Genomic DNA, 26,763 nt, shown 5'->3' with positions numbered 1-26,763 from the left:
TACATCGATGATTTGGACAAAGGGACTATCTTATGCTCAGATAAATCTATAGGAAATGATAGTTGTATGTGTGCTGCGTTTAAACAAAATACTTACTTTAAGCGTTTTATTACAGAGAATTCCAAATCTATCCAAAAGTAATCACCCAGCCCAGTCATCAATACCTGGTCATTCAGACTCCACCCACATCACTATCCACTTAGCACCTCCCTCAATCTTACATTATTTGAATCCCAGACACCACACCAGCTCACCTACAAAGAGTTTAGTGTGTAATTCTGAAAAAATAAGGTTTTTTTTTTTTTTTTGGAAACATAGCCACAATACCATTATCCTATCTGAAAAAGGAATAATTCCTTCGTAGCGTCACATATCCAGTCAGCGTTAAAACAAAAAAAAAACAAAACTACAACATTTTCATGTTGATTAAATGTAAGTTAGAATTAGGCTGTAAAACATACATAGTTTTATAATGTGCTCTAAATAATTACCTTTTCATATTTCAGTATATGAACTTCTATCATTCCCTCATGTGCTGATTTCTGAGGAAATAAACATACAGCTAAATGGTCATCTTCTCATGCATCTATGTTTAATTCCCTATTGAGATTCCTCTAGCTATTGATGGGGGATGTCAAAAATATCCTGTAACACAATCTACCCCTTAGAAACAAGCTGGATTACATTATGATTATTAGCCACTAGATGCCACAGTTGCTTCACACAAATGAAATCAACTGGGCCTTGCTCTGTCAAGAAAAAATGATAACTTTCTAAGTATTGGAGTAAAAGACCAAATCAGAGCGTCAGTACCAGCCTAAACTTGCTTGCACCCTATAGCACAAGTGTATGCTGAACCATATATTTAAATATTTACCTTTAACTTCCATCTCTGAGTAAACTATGATATCCACCCTTTTAAAAGCATCTGTGTCTTTTTCTGTGATTTTGAAGTTGCTAATTCTTTCTAGTTAATTCAATCACTCATTGTGGTACCTTCCTAGAAGTCTGCTGAATGGCTGTCTGTAACTGTGTCTGACTTGATTTAGGGGTGGTTGATACTATTAACAGACTGAGAGAGGACTGGGAATCAGTTTTGCCTTTTTTTTATTTCTGGAAAATACCATAATTTTAAGAAGCTTTTGTTGGTACTGTTTCCTCAAAATCTGTTGAGCTGCTTCATAGAAATTTTATCAGGCAGTTCACAAGTATACCTATGGAAACATTCTTGTTTAGGTAAGAACAGCAATCCTATCAGAAACGCTTGGCCAGCAGCATTAGCATTACCTACACTTCTGTATGCTTTCCTCCAACAATGTATTCAGATCTGGCTCTATTTTAGTACACATTTAATATGTTTAATTTTATTCCATGATAAAAAGTTTCCAAATTTGTCACTTAACACCCCTCTTGTCCAAATTCAGTTTTTCTAAACTTCTTCCTAGAATGTATTACTTCATTTTTTGTTTTAATAAAATACTTAGTCCTTGGTGGAGATTTCCCAGAAAATTATCTACCTGAAAACTCATGTATCTTCAAAATTAAAGTGAGTATGAGAAAATTACTTCAATGACCTTGGGAAATACCAGATAAATAGCTAGAGGAATCTCAATAAATATGAAATTAAACTCTTAGGAAAAACTTTCTCAACACTTCTACTTAATACAAATGAGGAAGAGGTGTAGACACTGTGTTGGAAGAAGTCATGGAGGTCACCTCAATAATGCTTTAAATGCTTTCCCTGATTCTACTCTTGTCCTTTTGCTGGCTTTTTCATCCTACGGGAGCTAGAATCGTCCTTGTAAAACATAAATAAATAAAAACCACACCACCGCTCTACTCAACACCTTCATTGTCACTCAGAACAAAAGACCAAGCCTTTACAAAGGTCTGTAAGGCTGAAAATATGTACTATCCAGTGTGGTAGACACTAGTTACGTGTGACTACTGAACATTTGCAGTGTAACTAGTTTGAACTGGGATGTGCTATAAAGTGTAAAATACACAATGGATTTCGAAAACTTAGTAATGATAGAATGTAAATTTTCTCAATAATTATTTATATATTATATATAGTTTCAATGATATTTTGGATATATTGAATTGAATAAAAGATGTTATTTAAATTAATTTCACCTATTTTTTAAAAAATATGTCTACAAGAAAAAAGTTAAATTACATGTCTTATATTTCTGGCTCACATTCTGATTCCGTTGACTAGCACTAGCCTAAATGACCAGCAAGTCACCAGCTCCCTCCCATTTCCAACCCACATTGGCCTCTTAGCTATTCCTCAGTATAAGCATGTATATCTCAAGCCTTTGTGTTGGCTATTCTCTTCTCCTAGAAAATCTTCCCTCAGATATATTTTTTAAGATTTTATCTATTTATTTGAGAGAGAGAGAAAGTACAAGAGAGACAGAGAGCACAAGCTGGGGGGAGAGGATGAGCAGACCTCCCCTGAGCAGGCAGCCTGACACAAGGCTTGATCTCAGGACCCCAGGACCATGACCTGAGCCTAAGGCCGATGCTTAACCCACTGAGCCGCCCAGGAGACCTTCTCCGAGATATCTTTATGGTTCATTTCCTCACTTTTTTTTGTTCTGTGCTAAAATTATCAGAAAGAATTTCTCTTACCAATCAATCTAAGATGGCCTCACCCGACACTTGTACATACCCACTATCTCTATGTTTTCAAAACCTGTATCACCGAGCATATTATATGCATTTGTGTGTGTTTGTGTGTGTGTGTGTGTATGTGTGTGTGTGTGTGTGTGTGTGTGTGTGTGTAATCTCTCCTTAGTAGAATAACCCCCATGATGTTAGGGACTGTGATTTGTTTATTGCTGTTTCTCTAGAATAGTGCTTGGCTTTTGGTAGATACTAAATAAGTATGTGTTAAATAAATCAGAGGATAAATATCATTAAAAGTAAGTAGAGTGATATCTAAGGGATTTTATCTTGAAGGTTTGGAAAATGAGAAGAATTAAGATTTCCTGAGTGCCTACTATGAACTAGACACTGTGCTAAGCACTTATATATAATATCTTAATAAATCCTCACAGAAATGTATTTGCAAATTAGAAATCTGAAGCTCAGACAATTTAAATAATTTTCCCAAGGTCCCTTAGCCAGTATGGAACATTATTTCAATATGTTTCCTTTTATTTCAATGTCTCCAAGTATCTTCCCTGACTTCCAGAATAAATCAGATGCTCTTGTAAATACTTTCTAATTATTTTCCCTTCATATCATATGTCACCACTGTAATTGTGCAAGGTGGTGCTTAATGTCTGTCTTCCCCACTGCACTCTAAACTTTATGATAGGTGGCAGTGAATATCTTGTTGACATTTCCATGTCCAGAGACTTCCACCCTCATGCTTAATCTCTAGTACATATTTATTGAATAAATGAATAAAGTTAACTTTATCTTGAAATATTGTAACAGTTGATGAGTGGGTTATTTGTGGCCAATGAGAATTAATGGTTTTGTAGATCTAAAAGAATGGCACCTATTAGAATGAAGCCCTGTTAGATATTGCAGGGGAGAGTATGCTAGCGTATAGGTGTTCTTCACACTTGACCATAAGGAATAGTGCTCCACGTTGTGAATTTCCTCTGGAAGTGTGTTGTCCAACATGGGGCTACTTAAATAAAAATTAATTAAAATGAAATAAAATTGAAAATTCATTTCCTCAATTATATTGGCCACATTTCAGGTGCTCAACACTCATACATGGCTAGTGGCTGCCTTAATGAAGAGACAGATAAATAAAATTTCCATTATAGGAAGAGTTCTATTTAACAGCACTATTCTAGAAAGTTAAAAATTCCTAGGAGGATATATTTTCAAATCTGAAGGGGATTGTCCAATTAGTTTTGTATTCTAACTGAAATTAAACTTTGAGAAAGAGCCCAATAATCTGTATTCCCAAGTGTTTCTGGGCAAGACGGAGACATGGAAAAGCAGCTTCATTGTCTAGAGGATGAAACATTTAGTCAGACGTGCTCATGCACAGCCAGTGGCTGGTGTGGAAAGAACCACTCCTCCAATGGCCCTGGGCAGGCCTACTGTTCCAGGGATGCTGCCAGCACCTGGCTGGATTGAGTCCTCTGCCTAATGCTACTCAATACCATCCCTTTGCATTTGATGCACAAAACAGAAGACTGAAATTTGAAAAGGAAAGGATTTGGAAGGCCAAATGCACCTCAAACTATTAGATTCACAACTTCTAGAGAGAAAGTTTCTTAAATGTCACCTTCCTCAAAATGTGACATATCTTCAGGTACTTTCTTCCTAATGTAACTTTAAGTAATTTTGGCCAATACAATTTATCTTTGAGATTCTATCGCAGAAGACCTTTTCCCCTAATTGAACACATAAAACATTTCCTGTCATTGCCTTAGAAAATAAAAGTTTATAGAATAAATATATTTTCTATTTTATTTTTTAAGTTCACTTATTTGGGGGGGGAGGGGTAAGAATTTCCTTAAATTGAATCTTTCGGGTATTGGCTCTATAATTTGTTCACATTTCTCCATCGTTTGCCAGTCCTACTGATTCAGTCTTGAGCAAGACTGAAAATAGTTCATGATTCTCACTTCTAGACAACAGAGCAGTAGGAGAGCTGAGGCGGGGATCAGTAGGCAGCCCCACACTTCCCAACTCAACAGGTGGGGAACATGGGATTCTTTTGTTGTTGTTCTTTGGGGATTGAACCCCCACTCACCGTGTTCTGTCAGAGGCAGTATTTCCAACGCCTATGAGATTTTCTTAGCAGAAGGCACCCAGTGACAGGGGTGCTTCTGCGTACGCCTGGAGAGCGGTGGTGAAGGATGCAGGTGGGACTGGGAAGTTCGAAAGGCTGGGAGGTGGGGCGCTAGGATGGGACAAATGGTTTCCCGAGCTGTGCGCGGGACGCGGAGCTGAGAGCGGAGACACCGAGTAGCAGCGGTGAGAGAAACGGGAAACGCACCGCAAACGCGAGGAGCGGAGCGCGCACGGACCTGGGCGGGGCAGAGTGGGGAAGGGTCACGCCGGGACGTAACCCGCTGTGGGCCGGGGGAGGCGAGCTGGGCGGGAGCCGCGGGCGCCTACCGGGGGCTCGGAGACCCGAGCTCCGCCGATGAGGTCAGTGGAGCCGAGGCGCCGGGAGGAGGGCAGGGGAGCCCCCGGACGCGTGTGTTGCGAGGCCGGCAGAGGGGCGGGACGGGACGGGACGGGAAATGGGACGGAGAGCTAGGGCCGTGGGAGGAGGGACGAGGGGGCGTCGGCGCTGGAAGCCGGAGGCGGCCCGACCAGGATCGTTTCCTTCCGGAGAGGAGGCCGGCTCTGGACCAAGGCGCGGACGGGGGGCGTCCAAGGGCGGGTGACGGGGAAATAGCGCGGCTCGCGCTTCTCCCGGGCTGGCAGCGGGGCTGCTTGTGGCTCCTCCTCGGGGCCAGTCCCGAGCCGGGCGGCGGGGGGAGCGGGAGGCGGAGAACGAGGGCGGGGGCTCGGGAAGGAGGGAGGAGGGAGGGACCAGGCGCGCCAGTGACAGGGTGGCAGCTTAGGAGCGGACGCGTTGCCGCCGCTGCCGCTCCACCTCCTCGTCCTGCAGCTCCTCTCGCTGCTGCCGCCGCCACCGCCGCCGCCGGGAGAAGTTTCACTCCCGACCCTCGCTCGGAGCTGGGACCCAGAGCGGAGCGGGGAGCGCGGCCGGCAGCTGCAACCCGCAGTGGGCCGGGCGCCCGGAGCGCTCCGACCCTGAGCCGGCGTCGGCGCCTCGGCGGCTGGCAGCGGCCGGGGCTGGGGGCGCTGAGGCGGAGGAGGGGCGGGTGTGAGCTGGGGGACCCGCGCGCAGCGCCACAGCCGCTCAGCTAGCGTCCGCGCCGGGGGCAGTCGCGATGGCCGTGCGCTCCCGCCGCCCGTGGATGAGCGTGGCACTGGGGCTGGTGCTGGGCTTCACCGCCGCGTCCTGGCTCATCGCCCCTAGAGTGGCCGAGCTGAGCGAGAGGAAGAGACGCGGCTCCAGCCTCTGCTCCTACTACGGCCGCTCTGCCGCCGGCGCTGGCGCGCAGCAGCCGCTCCCCCAACCTCAGCCCCGGCCGCGGCTGGAGCAGTCGCCGCCCCCCGCGCGCCAGGAGCTCCAGGGGCCGCCGCTGGCAGAGGCAGCGCCCGGGGTAACCAGTTTTCGGAGCAGCCCCTGGCAACAGCCACCTCCGCTGCAGCAGCGGCGGCGAGGACGCGAGCCCGAAGGCGCAACGGGGCTGCCAGGCGCCCCCGTGGCGGAAGGGGAACCCGAGGAGGAGGACGGGGGCGCGGCTGGGCAGCGGAGAAGCGGCCGGCCAGGGAATAGCCACAACGGCAGCGGGGACGGGGGCGCCGCCGCCCCGAGCTCCCGACCCCGGGATTTCCTGTATGTGGGAGTGATGACCGCGCAGAAGTACCTGGGCAGCCGCGCGCTAGCGGCGCAGCGGACCTGGGCGCGCTTCATCCCTGGCCGCGTGGAGTTTTTTTCCAGTCAGCAGTCCCCCAACGCCGGTATGAGCCAGCCCCCGCCACCCCTGCCTGTCATCGCGCTACCGGGGGTGGACGACTCCTACCCTCCCCAGAAAAAGTCCTTCATGATGATCAAGTACATGCACGACCACTACCTGGACAAGTATGAGTGGTTTATGCGCGCCGACGACGACGTCTACATCAAAGGTGACCTCCCAGCGCCGGCTGTCCCGCCTGCCCGCCCCTTCTCCTCCCCCCCACCCCACTCCTTTCTCTGCAACCAGCGTTCCTCCCAGCCCAGCCCCTCTCTGCTTCTCTGCCCGCAAGTGCTCAGGGCTCCTGCAGCCCCCAACCCGCAGTCCCCACCCTTAGCATCCGCCCACCATTCCTAGTCCGCTCCACCTCTTCTCCTGCGGTCTGGACCCTCCTCACACCTGACCGGCGTTATTCGCCTTCCTCACTCTTGCTGTTCTCGTTTCCGCCCAGAGCTTGCCCCGACTCTGCTGTGTGGGAACGGTGAGGAAAGGGGCTTGGGGCTTAACCGAAGGCTCTTCCTTACTCCGTCCTGCTCTGAAAGCCCCGGGTGGTAGTAGTTTCCCACATCTATCCAGAGGGGCGTGTCCTCAGCGAGGGAAGGGAAGACCGAGGAAGCGGGCGAGAGCCAGCCTGGATGGAGATGGGTGTCCTAGCTTTATTCGAAAAAGCCCTTTTGTTGTAATTGGATCTAACGCAGTTTCGGAACTGGTGAGATTAAGGAAACATTTTCGCTGTTGCGGACCGTTCCCTGTGCGTTTCCTTCCCTCTCTCACTACCCACCACGCAGCGGGAGTCCTTGAGCACCCCCACACCGCTCCACCGCTCACCTCCTTCCAGTCACTACAGTGCAGCACCAGGTCCGCCCTTAACACCCGCTCCCCTCCCCCCACCCCCGCCCGCCACCCCTGGGTAAAACCCGGAGGGGATGAGTGTATTTTTAGGAATTGGTGGTGAAGAAGGGGATAGCGCCCGTGAATTATCGAGACCCCAGGAGCTCCAAGCTGTAGACACTAGTGTGGATCCTTTCCAATCTGTTTTGGTGGCTGCGGCGATAAGCAGAGGCTGGAAGTCCTTCCCAAAACCATGGGTAGCCACTTCAGGAGAAAACTTCGTCAGTTTTAAAAGAGGCGCGGTCCTTCACCCTGAGTGTGGGTGGCTCTGGCCAGAGATTTCTAAACTCAGCAGAGAAGTTGCTACGAGCGGGAGTAAATCTTTCCAGTCCCGCCCGTTGCGGAGATGGATTGGTCAAAGGGGGGTAGCTCTTCCTAGTTTATACCTCTCTCCCTGTAGCCTCATTGCTTTCTCCTCATCGAGGTAGTCTTTCACGTGATTCAAGGAAAAACAAGATCTGCCCCATTTTGGCTCAGGGAGTGAGTGTAGAGTAATAACTAGAGATTTCTTGGGGTTAGGTTAGGTAGCGTGAGATCTTTCCATTGGTAATTCGATACAAAAATAAACCATTGTGTATCTACTGAATACAGTAGATTTAAGATGTATGGATATCTATACCTGTAAGTGATAGATCCCTTATCTTATAGTCCCTTTGTCTTCCGTGTCTCATTAAAATCAGGTTTCCTGGCAGAAGTTTGCCACACTTTGCAGAGAATTTCTGAAATGCATTAATAGCATCTATTTCTGTCGTTTTTCTTAATGCTTTGAAAGATTGTCCTTCAGAACATTGAAGTGCCATAGTCTTTCCATTTCTATTAAGAATGAGATGCATTTTGTATTAAGAACCCAATAATAGTCAGCCTAAACTCACTGAGATCCAAGGGGCGAGGCATGGGATCAAGATAAATGACTGCAGGTGCTGTGCTCATCAAAAAATGATAGCGAAGATGCTGACTGGGAATATAAAGAAGGTGACTACCTCATTGTATCACTTTGTAGAATAGCTAATGTGTTCAAACTGTTTTAGCTACAGAATTTTACTTTTAAGTAGTTTTTCTTGATGAACTTACGTACTGTCAGGAAACCAGTTACTTAATTTTAAACAAATGTTTATTTTTTCTGAAAAGTGCTTTCCAAAGTTAAATTCCAAAATAACTTTAATATCCTCTCTTTTTCTCTCAACTTTTGGGTTGTTTGCGACTGTTTAGTAATGTGGGGTTTAGGTAATAACAAAACACAACTTAATCAGTAATCAGGAAAAAAATACTTATTGAATATCAACAGTGCCAATCGGTGCTAAATGTAACTTATTTTCTGAAAATGTTATGAGTACTTCAAACATGCTAATAAATTTGTCATTCTCCTCATCATTATCTCACCTTTTACAAAAAAAAAAGTCTGATGATTGCTAGCCTTCTTTAGATTTTTCAGCGATCTCGACTAGAAGGTTGATAACATTTTATTAGGATTTAATTAGTAACTGAAAATTAGTAGTTTTAAAATAACTGAATATTCAGAGAGGTTTTTCTTCCTTTCAGTTGTATTATGTCTTTGGGGGAGTTTGCACACAATGTTGGAAGGTCTTTCCCTTACTTTGTACGTTCTAAATAATTATGAAATCAGAAAGAGGAGTGATTGTTGCCTTTCTCTTTGTAGGTGATAAGTTAGAAGAGTTTCTTCGATCACTGAATAGCAGTAAGCCTCTCTACCTGGGTCAGACTGGCCTGGGGAATATTGAAGAACTTGGAAAATTGGGGCTGGAGCCTGGAGAGAACTTCTGTATGGGAGGACCTGGCATGATCTTCAGTCGAGAGGTTCTCAGGAGGATGGTGCCACATATTGGTGAATGCCTCCGAGAAATGTACACGACTCATGAGGACGTCGAAGTAGGAAGATGTGTTCGACGCTTTGGTGGGACTCAGTGCGTCTGGTCTTACGAGGTAAGTCTGTGATGAAAATGTTTACAGGTTACAGGTGCGTGCCAATTCATAGCCTGGGGCAGTGATTTTCTTTATTCTCTCGGCATCTTTTTATTTGCTTGAAAATGATAGAAGCAGCCAGGTATGGACACAAGGGTGATTGTGGGAGATAACTTTCTTCACAGAGCTGAGGCCTGTTGGAGGTTTTCTTTATTAGTATGACTCTTAGCTTTAAGCAGAGCCTGTATATATAGTCAGGTCTCTGGAAGAGGCTGTTTCCCCTCTATCTGCGTTATTGGTGTTGATATACATGCTTATCCATTTCCTGTCTCTAACAAGAGGACTAATTTTATTCTCTTGGGTTGTTGCTTTTAGCATTTGGTACTTGGTTGGTTGTTGCTGTTGTTGTTTTGGTTAGGTATATAATTGCATCTCTTTGTTTCCAAATAGTTAAAATCTGAAGTTTCTTGGAAGATTTTCATGTGGAAATTGAACATGTTATTTTTTTAAAGCATAGGAAAAATTAACTGATATCATTTATGATAGATGTATTTACAAAATTAAGGGAATTAAGTTACCTGGAAAAACAGAAGTAGTTATGAAGATGTTAAGTAGCTGTTTACTATTAAGGTTGATTGCCTCAAATTGGTCTCTGCCTGCTCTTAGTCCATTTTCCTGAACAGCTGCCATTACTTATATAATCTGAGTTATGAACTGTTCTTTTATTGTGATAGTTTTATGAAACACTCTGGGATTTTTTTTTTCCGTCAGAAATTTGTTTTGAAATGAAATACAATTTTATTTAAAAAGATAATCTTAGTAAACGTCGGATTTAATATTTAAATAGTGTATTGCACTTTTCAGAAGTTTGGTTTTTCAAGTGTTTGGGGATTGATACACTTCAGCTATCCAATGCACACACATTTGTAACTTGTAACTGAACTCATTTATTTATCTTTTCAAATTTTTCATGTCTCCTGGTACAGAAGAAACATGAAAATATGTTCCTTGTAAAGTCATGATACCTCAAGATTACACAGTCCTAATCATTCTTCTTTTGGAGGCGTAATGCCACTTCAGTAAATTTTGCTTTATTTTTTATACTTTGTAGTATTTACACTTTGGGGTAATATTTCTTCTACTTATTACAGAAAGTAAAAATTATCAGTAACCATTTATTTGGAATATGCACTATGCAGATTTAAAATTATGATATACCTCATTCCTTTTGATAATAAAATAGTAACTGGCCTTTTGTTAAACTATGACTACCCTATAGAGTAAAAATTTATGCACGAACATTATAGTTAAAAATAGGTATTTGAGAACAAACTAACCGAAACATATTTGTGTTTCTCCATTTAATATAAAACTAAATGGAAGGCGACAATTAAATAGTACAGAAAACATATTAGGTTGGTTTTGTTTATATGAAGATATTATTTTGGAGACATTTGCTCTGTATGGGTAAGTAAACAAAATTAACCATATTTAAAAATAAAGATGGAAATTTATTATGTTTTATTTGGTACTTTATTGCCTTAACATCACATAGAAAGTTTTAACAAACCTTTGTTTAAATCCTTCTCTTCGAGTTTTCATTGATTCTGCTGTAAGTACAGTCTTCACCTAGCTGGGTACTCATTCATGTTCCAGGACAGTGAAATATGCTCAGGTAACCTACATGCTGAAGAATTGATTTAATATTCATTTTCAGTATAGGCATTTGTTCCGATTAAGGTGAAGGGGAATTCTCGTGGATGTTCACACTCTGTGTTAATATAAGTGGAATCTTAGATTTTACCATAAACTGACAGAAAAGAACAGACAAACCAAGAGATTCCAAATCTCAGAAGATGTAACTTCATGATCACAATATTTTCATTAACTTTTCAAAATACATTTGCATTTAGACTCATACTAGGACATCACTGACATCACGATCTATGTAAAGACAATCATTTCTACCTTCTTACCTAGCTATAGAAAATATTATTTTCTGAAGTTGTGCTGTTGACTTTTTTTTTGCTAAACAATTGTATACAATTTACTTTGTTTTGGAAGTTCAGTTTTTAAGGAGTATTTAAACAGTATTTATTTTAGAGGAGGCATTAATTTGGTAATACAAAGTCTCAAAGTCTTATTTAAAAGAATAATGGAAAATTTCATTACCAAGGGACATATTAAACAACATCTTTTAATGAATTCAGTAAAGATAAAAATGCAACAAAGTTATAATTTAAGCATTTTAATATTAAGATGTTGTTCTCTGTTTCATGAAACACCTGATTAGGTCAATTGGGTCACAGCCAAACTAGGATTTTCCACTTTCAATTTTAGGTTAGTTCAAATGATGTCCATTCTATACTACTGTTCACATTATATGGAAAAAAGTATTCTGTACATTGGCGTCCTTGGTAAAGGTCAGAGATTTTACATCTGGTCATACAACAAGCTATGAAATTGATCCTTAAGTTTGTTTTCATACTTCTTTTAAAAGAACTATCTGTGATGGGATTCTCTTAAAATCTTGAATTTCCTTTATCTATACCATTCATGGATTTCAGGATTCTGTTTGGCTTTTCTTCCTAGTAAAAATTCTAGCTGAGTTAAGAGCACTGTCTGCGATTTTTGAGTTTGAATATATGAAACATTCATGATGGAACGTTATCTTTTCAAAATGATGAACAGACTTGCAGATCTTTCAGGAAGAGAATTGCACAAATATATTAAGCTGTATAGACTAGGTAGCTTTATTATACATTATGGTGTTTTTTTTTTTTTTATGAAACCTAGGACTCTTCTAGAATTCTTTATGGCTCAATGAAAGTGTACTTTCTTTGTGTATACTATAAAGCATATTTGAGAAACAGAGGGTAAACTTGAACTTGGGTTTGAGTTCTATTGTCTTTTGTAAGTTACTTCTTTGAGCCTTGTTTAATTCAGCTGAAATTGGAGATTATAACTGTGTCTACTGCATACTTTTTGGAGAAGATTAAGTGAAGTGGTGAACTAATCTATGTAAAGCCCTTAATATAGTGTTTGGCACATAGTATGTTGTCAATAGGTGTTAGCTAATGTCATAATTGTCACTGAATAGATCCTGTACTATGTTAAATATAACACGGATTCATCGGTATTTTACTTCATTTAGTAGCTATTAGTAATGAGTGGTTTGTCTATATCAAAAGAGGCAAACTAGGGGCGCCTGGGTGGCACAGCAGTTAAGCGTCTGCCTTCGGCTCAGGGCGTGATCCCGGCCTTATGGGATCGAGCCCCACATCAGGCTCTTCTGCTATGAGCCTGCTTCTTCCTCTCCCACTCCCCCTGCTTGTGTTCCCTCTCTCGCTGGCTGTCTCTCTCTCTGTCAAATAAATAAATAAAATCTTAAAAAAAAAAAAAAAGAGGCAAACTAAAAATAAACTGAATCTTTTTAGGTAAAGAATCCAAGTTTAAGATTTTTGGCAAAGAATGAGAAATCAGTATGTTTGGGTATTATAGAAGTATGGGGAGTCGAATGTCAGTAGAACTTATTATAAAACATGGAAGCCTTCATGTTTAAATGATGCATTGTAAATATTTGCTTCAGTCTTTGAACACTGTATTAGTAGCTTACCTTAAGGAGATAGTGTAGAAAATATTATTTAACAAGTGATTATCAAATACACATATTTAAGGAATCCCAAACAGATCAGACTCTATATTAAAAAAAATTACTGCATAGATTTTTAGATCAGTTGGCAGAACAATAGCCCCTTTTTCTGAGTTTCTTTGTAATTTTTAGTAGGAAAGGAAGCTAGTAGTATCTCATTCTGCAGTCATCTTATATGAATACCCAGGAACTTGTCTCTCAAGTAGCTGGAACCTCTTTCTGATGTTGCTCACTTTTTCAGGAAATGATGGACAGCTTCTCTTCCTTCCCAGGGTATGGACCTGGTGGTCTAGGAAAATATGCCTTGCCTGTGAGCTTCTTGCTTTGTTTCTTTCTCTGTCATCTCCTCCCCTTGTACTTTTTTCCGTTCTGTACTTAATGATATGTAAAATAGATGACAAATGGATTTTGATAGGCGCTGCTTTTCATCAAGTTCTCAGTAAATTAACGTGCTTATGACAGATCAATCCTAGTATCGCAAGAGGTCACAGGATGTGTGCCCAGATCACACTTAGGGCCCAGGAATCATTTGACCTCTTCTGAGTTAAGAGGCCTTTGGTTGCAGGTGAGCCTTCCATGGACCGGTTCTCTGTGTGCCTGAGACCATTGGACAGTCAGAATTAGGATTCTCCCTTTGCTACTTGGAGGTAGAAACATCTAGATTCTAAGGACATAGGGTAGATGTTAATAATCAACGCATTTGATGGGTTGCTTTGGTACTCATTTATACCTCAAATTGTATAAGTAAAGATACTAACTGAAGCATGTTCGTGAGAAATCATTCTATTTTGTTCACTCTGTGAGTGTGAGAATTTATTGGCATCTACTGACTTTTTTGGTAGAGCTCTGTCTTGCTAGTTATCTGAGCTACAATCTGGCAGCTTGGGAGGCTGCATATGTCTCTTAAACAATGTTTGGCTCATAGAGTGTTTTAAGGGTTTCTGTTTTTGTTTTTTGATGCCTTTAGCAGAAGCCAGCAGTCTTCAGTCCCCTTCATGTCCTATTTCGAACGCCATACTCTCCTTGCATGTTTATTGTAACTCCCTGGCCCAGGTATACGTAAGAGTCCTGGTATTTTGAGCCAGATAACCCACATGTTGAAATTTTTATTAAAATATTGTCTAGAAAATGAACAAATTTTCTAGCGAGAATGAAATGTGTACTTTAAATACTGTAATTTACAGAATTGTGTTTTTCAAAGTTGGCTGTTAGAATTGTATAGTATAGAATATAGTTATACTTTTTTTGTTGTAGGTATGTTTTTAGTAACTAGGAAGTCCTCACTGTTAAAAAAAAAAAGTTTAAACAGTTCACTTTCAGCCTGTGTCTTAGCAGATTTGGAAGTTCTGTTTCTTTGCTTTTTGTTTTAGTACAATCTTTTATATTCAAGCATTAAAGTAATTTTAATTTCAATGATTCTTCTTCTCCTTTTGAGGGAGTTTTATATGTCATCATCTAAGACTCATCTTTAGAATAGTGTGTATTTATCTTTTTAATGTTTATAGTTAAATGGAGCCAGAGAATATATATATCTTTATTTCCTTCAATTAAATGTTGTTTCAAATAAAACACAGCTTTATGTTGATAAATATATTTTTCTATGGGTTTAAAAAACCATTTCTTATGACTAAACGGATTTTTTATTAGATTCCTTAAAGAGTTAATTTCAAGCCAGAATGCCTTATGTTTAATCTTGGCCCCCTCAAAGCTATAAGCACCCTAGAACATTCCATTATTTCACAAAAGGATATGTTCCGCAAGTGTTTCTCTGGGCTTGTAATACCAGAGCTATACCATAAAAATCTGAAGTCCATATAACTTCTTCGTTAACATAACCATTAAGGTTAAAATATCTGTGCCATTCTTAAAGGGCCATTGCACATCCTTCTTAGCATCTTGCTATTACTTATGGGCTTTACTCTTCTGTAATGCTAATTTTGCTCCATCATGAACATGGTTTATGCCCCTAAAGTATATTAATATTTATGGAAAAGCCTAAGTGGGGATTTTGATCTAAAATTCAGTCTTTTAAACTTCTTTTCTCACTTCGTATTCAGTCACAGTTTAGTTCTTAACTAAAAGCAGTCAGCTTCTCCCACCTACTCTTCCTATCCCCATTCTGCTTGTCACATGAAATCACCATGCATCGGTTTTAGGCAGTTTCTCTTCTGCCACATTGTTTTCTTCCTTGTAGAAAATGAAGTTGCATTCCAAGTTGAAGGAGAAACATGGTATGGTTTTTCATATTTTGTAATCTTAGCTAGTTTATTTTTTATTGTTCATTAGTGCCTTATGACCTGAATTGTGACAACATATGCTTTTCAAGAACATGATTCCAACAAGTTGTGAAAAAATACTGTTAGGAAGATGCCACCACACAATTTGAAATAAGTTCCATGATGGCATATAAATACTATTTCCGTTTAAAAACTTTGTCTATTCTTTCTCCTTACTTGATCACAAGTATACTAACTTCCTCAAGAAATTCCAAGTCAGTTTTTTTTTTGCTTTCACTTGCTTTGTTTTGGTCTCCAAAAACCTGTTTTGAGAAACATTTACTTCGGTCTTTTTTCTACCTAGTGAATTAGAGCTCATCGTACAAAGAAATGTGTTCAGTCATATAACTAATACAGCATTTTACTTTGTATCATGTTCCTTGTTTTGCACAAAGGTGTACCTTTTAAGAATGGGGTATTTGAGCTAAACTTCATTAAGATAAAAAGAAAATCAGTGTCTTCAGGCATTTGAGTCATTACTGGATATTATTAAACAATAAGAAAATCTCAGTAAGCTGAACAGTTGGGGGGTTGGAGTTCCTCAGAATTCTAACATTCTGTTCATTTACTATCCTGACTATTAAACAGCACTTAGTTAAGGCTTAACTGCATGTAAATCATTTTGAGTCATGACATTTATTTAAGGTCACCCTTCTTGCAAAGGTGTTGGACATTTATAGTACAATAAATATGTTATAAATTTCTCAATTAACTGGATCAAAATAGTACTAAAAAATCAGCATGCTTTGTTTTGGAGCTAACTAATGAATGAAGTGAATTTCTTAATTCCTTGAGATTCTAAAATCTTTACTCACCATTCATAATTTTGAAAGCCGTGTCCATTCTTCACTGTTAGTAGCATCTGAACTTTTCATTGTTTCTTTCAGTATTATTCATTATGGTTTAGAGCTATTTATTTCTAGAGTACCAGTACATTAAAAAGTGATAGTCTTAAAAATATTTACATATTAATAAAAATAATATACAATAAAATTAAAATGTGAGGAAATAACGGAAAAAGAAAAATGTAAAAGAATAAGAAAAATAATCTTAAAAAATGTATGCTGGGCTCCTGTTTAGCTGGCACTAAAGAGAACACACTAACTTATCTAGATACTGAGACCTGAAAGAAATCTTTCCCATAGAACAGAGAGTGGCTCTGAGGGATCACAAAACTCAGCACGCCTTCTGTGAGTATAATAGCATGATTTGCTTCCACTTTTCTTATTAATCCCCTCATCATAAACCAGGAATGCAACACAGAAGGGCAGTTCTGCACAAGGAGTTTTACTTGGAGACAGTGAAATTATGTTCAAGTGCACCATTGTTTGGTGGCTTACTTGATTTTAAAATTTAGAATAGCCTTCAGAGAGCCCTTCGTGGATATTACTTCTCACTAAGATGTTTTATATTAGGTTGGCCAACAGGAAGTTTGCGTTATGCATGTTCTCTGGTGAGAACCCAGAGTGCATCTGTTGTGTCATTGGTTAAGCGTAGATAAATGATTATGTTTTGCTAATCACGAGGATGATAGAGACACCAGCTCCAAATGGAGAAATCAAACCAGATCAAAGACCCAATGGCCATCCCACCTGAGGAGCACAGCATCAGACCCAAGAGCATTCCTAACAACTTTTGGCCTAGAATTAGCAGTGTGGTTACGTAGCTGTTGAGTTGATTATTAGAAAAACCTGTTTTCATTTAATAATTTATCATATAATCATTATATAAATTATATAAATATTATTAATTTTTATATGAATATCGATTAGTTTTAAGGTCAAATTTGCATGCACAAATTAACATATCGAAAGGTCAGCATTTTAATGAAAAGTATATTTTAATATACAATTTATTATATACAATATACATAAATATTATGTATATATGTATAATATATATTTTATAATATACATAAAATACATTTTATATAAAATAAAAGTATTACACATGATGAGTATTGTGAAATATGAGAAAAATACAAAGTTAAAATAAATTAAAAAGTCTGCCTTGGAATTCAGTCATTTCACATCTTCTGTAGCCAGCTGATTTCATTTACTTAAATCTGTTTTTTGAGCACTTATTATCAGCAGTGAACACACATAGACCTTCCTTGTCTTCATGTAGCTCCCAGAGAGAAGGAGTCTGGTTTCTAACCAATCTTTTGCTTTCACATCTGTTATAGAGTTGGGTTTCCCATCTTTGTCATCCTCCTAAATTCTTCTTTTTCATTCTAAGTCCTAAAAGCTCCAGTTGGGTTGTGATGCCTGTCTTGGAATTGGGATCGCATGATCCTTATTTCTTCCTCTCTCATTTGTATTAATGGTTCCTGAAGAGAAGTTAAAGACATTGTAGTGTTTTATTTCATATTAATATATTTTGTACCTTTTGTAGAGCACAGGTCAGTAGGATTTTGGGTTTTGACGAGATCTGGAGCTAGAATACTTGGCTTCAAATCCCAGCTCTGCCATTCACTAGCTATAAGGCCCTAGACAGTAATTTAACTTCCCTGTGCCTTTCTATCAAATCGTTACAATCACGGTACCCACCTCTTAGAACAGTTGTGAAGATTAAATGAATCAATGTATACAACAGCACTCAAAATAATGCCTGGCAGTGTTCAGTATTCTGCAGCTGTTAGCTATTTTTGTAGAAGCAGAATGGTATAAAATAGTGCCAACTTTACAGAGCCATTGTGAGGCATAAAAAGGTCAATGTATTAGAAGCCCTTAGAATAATGCTTGACACATAATAAGTCCTGTATAACTCTTAACTACTATTAATGTTTTCCAGTTTACAACGTTCATATTCTTTTTTCACCTCATGGGAAAGAGATAACGTTGATTGGAAAAGGTTTATTGCAATTGCTTTTGGAAAGATGGGCTTTGCTGTAACAGGGAACGTGCTGATTCAGTACTTCTTAGCCTGACTGCACAGTTGAATCCCCTGGGGAACTTTGAAAAAAATCTAATGCTGGAACCCATCCCTGACCCATTATATCAGAATCTCTTATAGGTGAGTCTTGCCACATGGGTAATGTTTAAAGCTCCCTAGATGATTCTAATGTGGCTCTACGGTTTAGACCTCTGTATAACTTTTTTTTTAAATTACTTTTTTACATACAAATATCCAGTCTATTCTTTATTCCTTAAAAATTACCTTTTTTTTTTTTTTTCCTTTGGGGGACATCATAGGAGAGGAATCAGCACTCTGCATTTCTGTCTATGTTTGTTACTCATCTGTTCCAAAGAGTTTGGTGAATGGAATTTAACACAAATTTAAAGCCATCACTTAGAACTGTAGATTTTCTTATAGTCTGATTTTCATGATTCGTGTATTACTCTTTTTATAAAAGAAAAATTAAACATAGGTTTTAAAATATTCTTAGAAAAAACTACTTTTTAACCCTGCAAAGCTTGAGTTTTTATAGCTCTTTTTATGTAATATGTTTGAGTAACGTATAGTAAGAGAGTTCTTAAAATTGTAGGTGGAATGTTTTCATTGACTTGATTGCTTTAACACTTGACTGTTGAATTGGAGTTCAAGAGAAAGAAGGATATCATGGTTTCTGTTTGATTGCAGAAACAATAACTTATTTAAAAGCTTACATGGGTAAATTTGTTTTTACCAGTCATTTTCAACAAATATTTCCATGTCCATGCTATGGTCGACTCCTGTAATGGAGGAAAAATATAGGATACACAGGATTATAAGGGAAGAAGTCCCCAGGGAGAACAGAAAAATGCAGTGCTCTTTCCAAACTGGAAGTCATGCATAGGTACAATGCCTGGTAAGTCAGGACGCATGGGAAGGCAAAGGTGGAAGAGCATGGTGGCAAATAGTGTGTTTGCTTCAAGCATATCTGGAAGTAGGAGAAATGAGGCTCAAGGCTCAAAAGCTGTTGATAGAACTCAGGAAAGGCCTTGTACCGCACCCTCAAAGATTTAGGATTATACCTTGTTGATCACTGATTCTTAGAATCACCTGGGGAGATGTCATTGGTTTAGATACTGTGGTTGTGATGGAGCCTGTGCATAGTATTGTTAAAAAATCTTTCTGGGTGATTCCAATGAGTAGTCAGAGTGGAAAATCAGTTCCATAAATAATGAGTAGCTTTGAAGAGTTTTTCATTGGTGAACACCATGATCAGATGACGCAGTTAATGGTTGTAGCGACGGAAGGATGGATTGGTGGCTTTTGTCACTAGGATAGTGACAAAAAACAGGATGCTCTTGCACTGCATGGGTGGGAGATGAGTCTTGATGAAAGAGTCATAGTGGAAGTAGAGGTGAGGAGAGAAGATTAACAGAAGTAGATGCTTGATTACATAGAGGGGTAGAATGGGGGAAAGTTTAAGGTAACTCCTTGGTTTTCGATTCAGATAATAGTACTATCCCTACAGACCCAGAATAAAGGAAGAAGACTAAGTGTGGGTGATTGGTGTGTTTCAGGCACTGGCAGAGGGTGAGAAAAGTTGAGTTCCATTTTGGATACATTGAGTTTTGTTCATCATTCATTGATTCAACAAATACTAATTGAACAACTAATATTCCTGGCACTTTTCTAGTGGAAAAAAAAAGTGGACAAAAGTCCCTGCCTTGTTTTCTGGAGGGGAAAGACAGTAAATCAGCAAGGGAGGGACTAAAGAATGGGGGATAGTGAGTGTGCAATTTAAAATAGGGTGGTTAGGTGAGCCTTCCTGAGAAGATGTTATGTGAACCGTGCTGATACCGAGGAAGAAGCTTTCCAGTCAGAAGCAGTCAGTGGACAAGTCAGGAACTCGCCAGAAGGCAGAAGGGAAACTAGAGTTGAATAAGGGACCAGGAGAGTAGTAAAATGTGAGATCAGAGAGGAAAGAGGGTGAGAGATGGGGGCAGGCATCATGTTCAGCTTTGCAGTCCTTCGTAAGTACTTCTTGGTAGAAAAGTGTGTCCCACATAGCTGTTGCTTTCTCAGATTAGGCAGGCAGGGGGATGGCTCCATTGTAAGTCTTATCAGATTATATACATGGATTTAAAAAAAAAGATTTATTTATTTGAGAGAGAGAAGGAGCATGAGTGGGAGTGGCAGAGGGAGAGAGAATCTTAAGCGACTCGACACTGAGCACACAGCCCCACATGGGTTTGATCTCAGGACACCGAGATCACAACCTGAGCCGAAACCAGGAGTCAGAGGCTCAACAGCTGCAGCACCCAGATGCCCCAGTGAATTTGTTTGAAGCAAGCTTCACTCATGGGTGGAACAGTTACTGTTTAAACTGTAAAAAGAAAAATCATACTGTAGCCATAGGATTAAAAAGTTGGTTTAAAATTTAATTTATTAAGATTAGTAATTTATTTTTTAGTTATTTAAAATTTAAATTTCATTTTGGGTTTGGAACCAGTAATATTCAAAAACAAAGCATAAAAATAGTTATTGTTAAAAATCTTTCAGTTTCTGTCCTCCTTCTGCCTGGAGAGGCCTTCTTCCTACCAGCTGTCCACTCTTTCTTCCAGAGTTTCTTTTGCATGTCAGACTATGCATGTACAGTATTCCCTACCTCGCCAATTTGTGTTTTTCACAAGAGGTGGCATAAGATACACGTTGCTGTGAATGCTGCTTTTTCATTGAATAATATTTCATGGAGTTACTCTTCTATTATTACCTCATTCTCATTAATCTCATGCTCATAAAATTTAAAAAAATCCTCATTCTCTTTAATTTTTTTTTTAGAGGGGGGATGGAAGGAGATTTGAAATTATTTTAAAAATCGGTTAAGTATCATACAACATAGAATTATGTTACAAAGTTTCTATACGATACAGCTTTTGCTTAGTGTTCAAATCCCTTAAGATGCAGGTCTTCCCTGCGGCACCTGGGTGGCTCAGTCGGGTCCTGGGATCGAGCCCCGCACCGGGCTCCCTGCTCGGCAGGAAGCCTGCTGCTTCCTCTCCCACTCCCCCTGCTTGTGTTCCCTCTCTCACTGGCTGTCTCTCTCTCTGTCAAATAAATAAATAAAATCTTTAAAAAAAATATGCAGGTCCTCCTTTGTGAAACTGGAGTTTAAGATTTATGAACATACTGTCTTTTTTGTATCTTAATTGAATTTTCGTTGCTTCAGCTATAAATAGAGCAGGATAACCGTAGATGAATTACTTAGCATATAAATCCACTGTCCTTGATCCTACCCATATAATTGCTTATATTAAGATTCATATGTTCCCTTTATGGTTGTTTAAAATTCTGTATTTCTCATAATTAAACTTTCTCTTATTTTGGTTGCCCATTTTAATTAAATAACCTTGAAGACTTAGGAAATTGTGGTCAATCAAATCATGGCAAGAATGTCTACTGACTTTGGAAAGTCTATGGAGAGAGACCCACTATAATCAAATAAATTTTGTTAATCAGTATTTGCTTTTCTGACGATACATTTTATAGTAGTGTTTGTGCATGTTTACTTTTATTGATTGTAAGCATGTTACTGATGATTACTCTTGCACATATTTGTTACAATAATATTTACATATTCACTCCAGTAAATTCTGCATATAGATTGTCTAATACTTAATCAATTTTAAAAATAATTTTAAATCCATTCAAATTGATATTTTTTTTATTTGAAGAACATTTCCAGTATACCATAAATTAGCTTATTGAAACCTAAGCAATAAAATAAATGGTAGTGTATTAATTGAAATACAAAATATGTACATAATTATAAAGTGATTATGACACTTTTATAATAAAGCAAAATTACTTGAAGCACACCCTATAAACGTAAGTGATTTCATCAGGTCCTGTAAGGCCCTGATGTAGATACGTTTTAATTCTTGGTCCTTTTTTCAAGAAAATCAGCCTATTTCAAAAATGATACCTTAGCCAACACATACAGCCACATTGGCCTAATATTATTGACACATTGCGAATTTTGATTACACTTTTCTTCTTAAACTAAATTGCTGTTTTAAGAGAGAAAATGCATCATCTTATTTCAATTTTGACACTTTTAACGTAAGGTCACATGGTTTTGCATTCCTAGATGCCAGAGCCAGCCTGGCAAACACCCTCAAACTATCCAAAGCTTGTAGAATCTAAATCTCTCTTGGATTAGACCAAAAAGTTCCATTTCGCCAAGTACATCATTTGAAGAATTGCTTGAAACAGTGATAATGAGTGGAATCGATTTTATCAGCTTTGACAGATAGTTGTAAAATGTGTCTGGAAATAATGGAAAGCAGATCTGTCCCATTGCTAAGTTTTACTTTATAGCAATTATCAGTTGTGTAAAGTATGTAATTATGCTGCTAATTACTGGTTATGTAAAACATTTTGCTTTTATTTTTTTAAAGAACAGCCGCTTTCACCTTATTCCTTGTCCAAAGATTTGTGACTAAAAACACTATGTGAAAAAAATATTTTTAGAAATTTGAGTGGTGAATCCCTTTTTTTGGTTTTCCATTTCTGAATACTGGTGTTAAATTCCATTTTACATGTGTGACTTTCTGGGACATCTAGTTTTCCAGCCAGTTTCTACAACTCTTATGTAAATTGAATAGAGTGATTTTAGCAGTGTATGAGTCTCAGGACCACTGTATACACATTTATTAGTCACAGATTTTGGAGTGATAGAGAATTGTGAAATACTTTTTTTGTTAGTACATTTGCTGTACTTTTTTCTGTAGAGTAGAATTAATGTGGTGTGGACAAATTAATCTAGATCTGGATCTAATAGATTTTCTTCTGTTTAAAAAATTGGTGGATAATGCATCATTTTGTAGAGCTGTTTTGATCAGATAGGTTTCTTTTTTGTTTTTTTTAGGTGTTTTTTTTTCCTTACAAGTTTTTATTTAAATTCCAGTTAGTTAACATATAGTGTAATATTAGTTTCAGGTGTAGGATTTAGTGATCAATCACTTACTTATAACACCCAGCGCTCATCACAGCAAGTGCCTTCCTTCATACTCATCACCTGTTTAGCCCATCCAACCCCCCCCCCCACCTCTCCTCCAGTAACCCATAGTTTTTTCACTATAGTTAAGGGTCCATTCCTTGGTTTTCCTCTCTCCCCCTCATATTCATTTTGTTTCTTAAATTCCAAATATGAGTGAAATCATGTGGTATTTGTTTTTCTCTCACTGACTTTTTTTGGTTATCTGGATGTCTTATGCCCATTTTTTAACGGGATTATTTGTTTTTTGGGTATTGAGTTTTATAAGTTCTTTATATATTTTGTATACTAACGCTTTATCAGGTATGTCATTTGGAAATATCTTCCCCCATTCCATATGTTGTCTTTTAGTTTTGTTGATTGTTTCTGTCACTGTGCAGAAGCTTTTTATTTTGATGAAGTCCCAATATATTTTTGCTTTTGTTTCCCTTGCCTCAGGAGACATACCTAGTAAAGAGTTCCTACAGCCGATGTCAGAGGTTACTGCCTGTGTTCTCCTCTAGGATTTTGATGGTTTCCTGTCTCACATTTAGGTTGGTCTGTCTTCCTTCCTTTCTTTTTTTTTTTTTTTTTTTTTTAGATTTTATTTATTTATTTGACAGAGAGACAGCCAGGGAGAGAGGGAACACAAGCAGGGGGAGTGGGAGAGGAAGAAGCAGGCTCCCAGCAGAGGAGCCCAATGCGGGGCTCGATCCCAGGACTCCGGGATCACGCCCTGAGCCGAAGGCAGATGCTTAACAACTGAGCCACCCAGGCGCCCCTCACATTTAGGTCTTTCATCCATTTTGAATTTCCTTTTGTGTGTGGTATATATAAAACATTTCCAAGAGCCCGAGAGCATGTCAAATAATAAATAATAGAATGTTAAATTAACCCAGATTTTACCATTTCTGTTGATCTTCCTTCATTACTGATATTTCAAGTGAACTTCTGGTATCATGTCCCTTCTGTCTGAAGAACTTCTTTTACCAATTATTTTAGAGCAGGTCACCTGTCAAGGAATTCTCTTCATCTGAGAATGTCTTTATTTCACCTTCTTACCTGACAGGTATTTTTATTGGCTATAGAACTGTGGGTCTATGTTGTTGTTTTTTTTTTTTTCCTCCAGCACCTTAAAGATGTGATTCCACTTCTTTCTGGTCTCCACAATGAGACTTGTCTCCTTCTGATGATAAATCTGAAGTAATTTAAATGTATTACCTATACTGGATTATTTATTTTTTGAGTATTGAGTTTCATAAATTCTTTATAGATTTTGGATTCTAACCCTTTATCAGATATGTCATTGCAGATATCTTTTCCCATTTCCCATGCTTTTTAGTTTTGTTGATTGTTTCCTTCACTGTGCAGAAGCTTTTTATCTTGATGAAGTCCCGAAAGATCACTTTTGCCTTTGTTTCCCTTGCCTCTGGAGACAAGTTCAGTAAGAAATTGCGACAGCCGAGCTCAGAGACGTTGCTGCCTGTGTTCTCCTTTAGGATTTTCATGGTTTCCTGTCTCATATTTAGGTCTTTCATCCATTTTGAATTTATCTTTGTGTATGGTGTAAGAAAATGGTCCAGTTTCATTCTTCTGCATGTTGTTGTCCAGTTTTCCCAGCACCATTTGTTGAAGAGACTGTCTTTTTTCCATTGGGTATTTCCTGCTTTGTTGAAGATTAGTTGACCTATAGTTGTGGGTCCATTTCTGGGTTTTCTGTTCTGTTCCATTGATCTATGTGTCTGTTTTGGTGCCTCTAGCATACTCTCTTGACGATTACAACTTTGTCATATAGCTTGAAGTCCAGAACTGTGATGCCTTCAGCTTCGCTTTTCTTTTTCAAGATTGCTTTGGCTATTCATGGTCTTTTGTGCTTCCATACAAATTTTAAGATTGTTTGTTCTAGCTCTGTGAAAAATGCCGGTGGTATTTTGATAGGGATTGCATTAAACGTGTAGATTGTCTTGTGTAGTATAGACGTTTTAACAATATTTGTTCTTCCAATCCTTGAGCATGGAATGTTTTTCAAATTTCTTTGTGTCCTCTTCAGTTTACTTCATAAGTGTTCTATAGTTTTTAAGAATACAGCTCTTTTACCTCTTTGGTTAGGTTTATTCCTAAGTATCTTATGGTTTTTGGTGCAGTTGCTTATTATTGAAGTAAATCTAGTTGAATCTGCGCATCATTTCAACAGTTAAGACATATAGCCCATGGGAAAATGGAAGCCAGGCAAGGATTTGGGTAGTGTAAAAAGCAGTGTAGACAACTTCATCAAATGCTGATCTATAGCTTAGCGTGGTTCTATACATTTTACCTTACCTCTTGAAGAACCAAGATTATGCAGGGAAATGTCTGAATCAGTCTAGTGTTTGTTATTATAAGATGAGTAATTGAGCTTTTTAAATTGAGTACATAAAATAATAATCATCATCAAATTAATTTATATTGATATATAGCTATAAAAATAACTATTGATCATTAGTTACATACCAAGCACTGTACTGGATGCTTTAACATATTCTCCGGGCTGTAAGGGAGATTGAGTGAAACTGTCCTTTGCCTTAGGGTACAAGTAGGCAACATGCTCAGAGCGGTTTAGTAACTTGTCCAAGTTCACACAGCTAGAGTTGAGTCTTATTTTGAACTCTGGTTTATTTGATTCCAAAGACCATATTCTTCTTGTAATGTTACATTGACATTCTGCCTAAACTTTCAGAGAATGACATTTCATTTTTATTTTAAAACTATGTTGTCAGATTGGAATAGACAAGTTCAAGTATATTCAATATGGGGAAATTGGAAAGAAAAGAAGTAGGCTGCAAAGGTCAGACATTAAAACCCAGAATGGAGAGCTGCTGCTATCAGTTTTATCATCCCTCCCACATCCTTTCCTGCTGGAGAAGAACAGTTTCTTCATCTTTCTGGGAGAGACCTATAAAGACTGAATGAAAAGGACCAAAAGTGTTAAAGTCCTTCTGGCCCTAAGCCTGTATGTTTACAGGAAAAATATCTAACAATAAAGTTTTCATTTTCTGTAGAAACAGGAAATTGTATATTTTACTCTATCTCAGAGCAAGAATAAAAATGTAGGCTGTCAGTTTTATCTAAATTGTTTTTCTTTCAGCTGCACTGTGTAGGAACAAAGTACACACGGGCATATGTCTCATGCTGGACTTTCACTTATTGGGATATATTCCGAGAACTCATGATTTATCTTAAAAATATTCCTTGTCTGTTAATTAGTTTATGTTAGAGTGAAGATTTCTTCTTTACTTCTCAGAAATGCATACATGTAGAGGAAAAATTTCAGAAATAGTTAAATATTGTTTTTTGAAAAGCCAAAACGTTGTAGAAACTCATATTGTTTCGGAGATTTTTAATATGAGTGTTCATAATTATTAGTTTCTGGGAGTGCCTTTTACATGAACTTATAATGTTAATAAGTTCTTGTGAAAATCCCTGCGGATAAATGGGTTTATTATTGTCTTTATTAAAATTGTTATAGTAAGCAGGCTTGTGTTGAGTGCCAGCCGTGTGCTTTGCTCTTGATAGAATATGAAAAATAAAGATGGTACTTCAGATAATAGCTTTAGAACG

General features: G+C 38.8%; 1 protein-coding gene and 1 long non-coding RNA gene across 2 annotated transcripts in view; one reads left to right on the top strand and one right to left on the bottom strand.

The window, feature by feature from the left end:
- Positions 1 to 5,099, bottom strand: part of LOC148110131 (uncharacterized) — a 43,917-nt gene extending 38,818 nt beyond the window's left edge. The window contains exon 1 of the long non-coding RNA XR_015724581.1: positions 4,733 to 5,099. This is a non-coding gene — a long non-coding RNA (uncharacterized LOC148110131). The remainder of the gene's footprint in view (positions 1 to 4,732) is intronic.
- Positions 5,100 to 5,538: 439 nt separating this feature from the next.
- CHSY3 (chondroitin sulfate synthase 3) overlaps positions 5,539 to 26,763 on the top strand; it is a 278,052-nt gene continuing 256,827 nt past the window's right edge. The window contains exons 1-2 of the mRNA XM_045794794.2: positions 5,539 to 6,690; positions 9,067 to 9,350. Of these exons, the coding sequence (XP_045650750.1) occupies positions 5,889 to 6,690; positions 9,067 to 9,350 (1,086 nt within the window). The 5' untranslated portion in view covers positions 5,539 to 5,888. The remainder of the gene's footprint in view (positions 6,691 to 9,066; positions 9,351 to 26,763) is intronic.

This window comes from Ursus americanus, chromosome 5 (genome assembly GCF_024610735.1).
Source record: "Ursus americanus isolate L20-20 chromosome 5, mUrsAme1.1.p, whole genome shotgun sequence".
NCBI lineage: Eukaryota > Metazoa > Chordata > Mammalia > Carnivora > Ursidae > Ursus > Ursus americanus.
The sequence above is the reverse complement of the archived record's forward strand: the minus strand, read 5'-3'. Positions and strand labels throughout refer to the sequence as shown.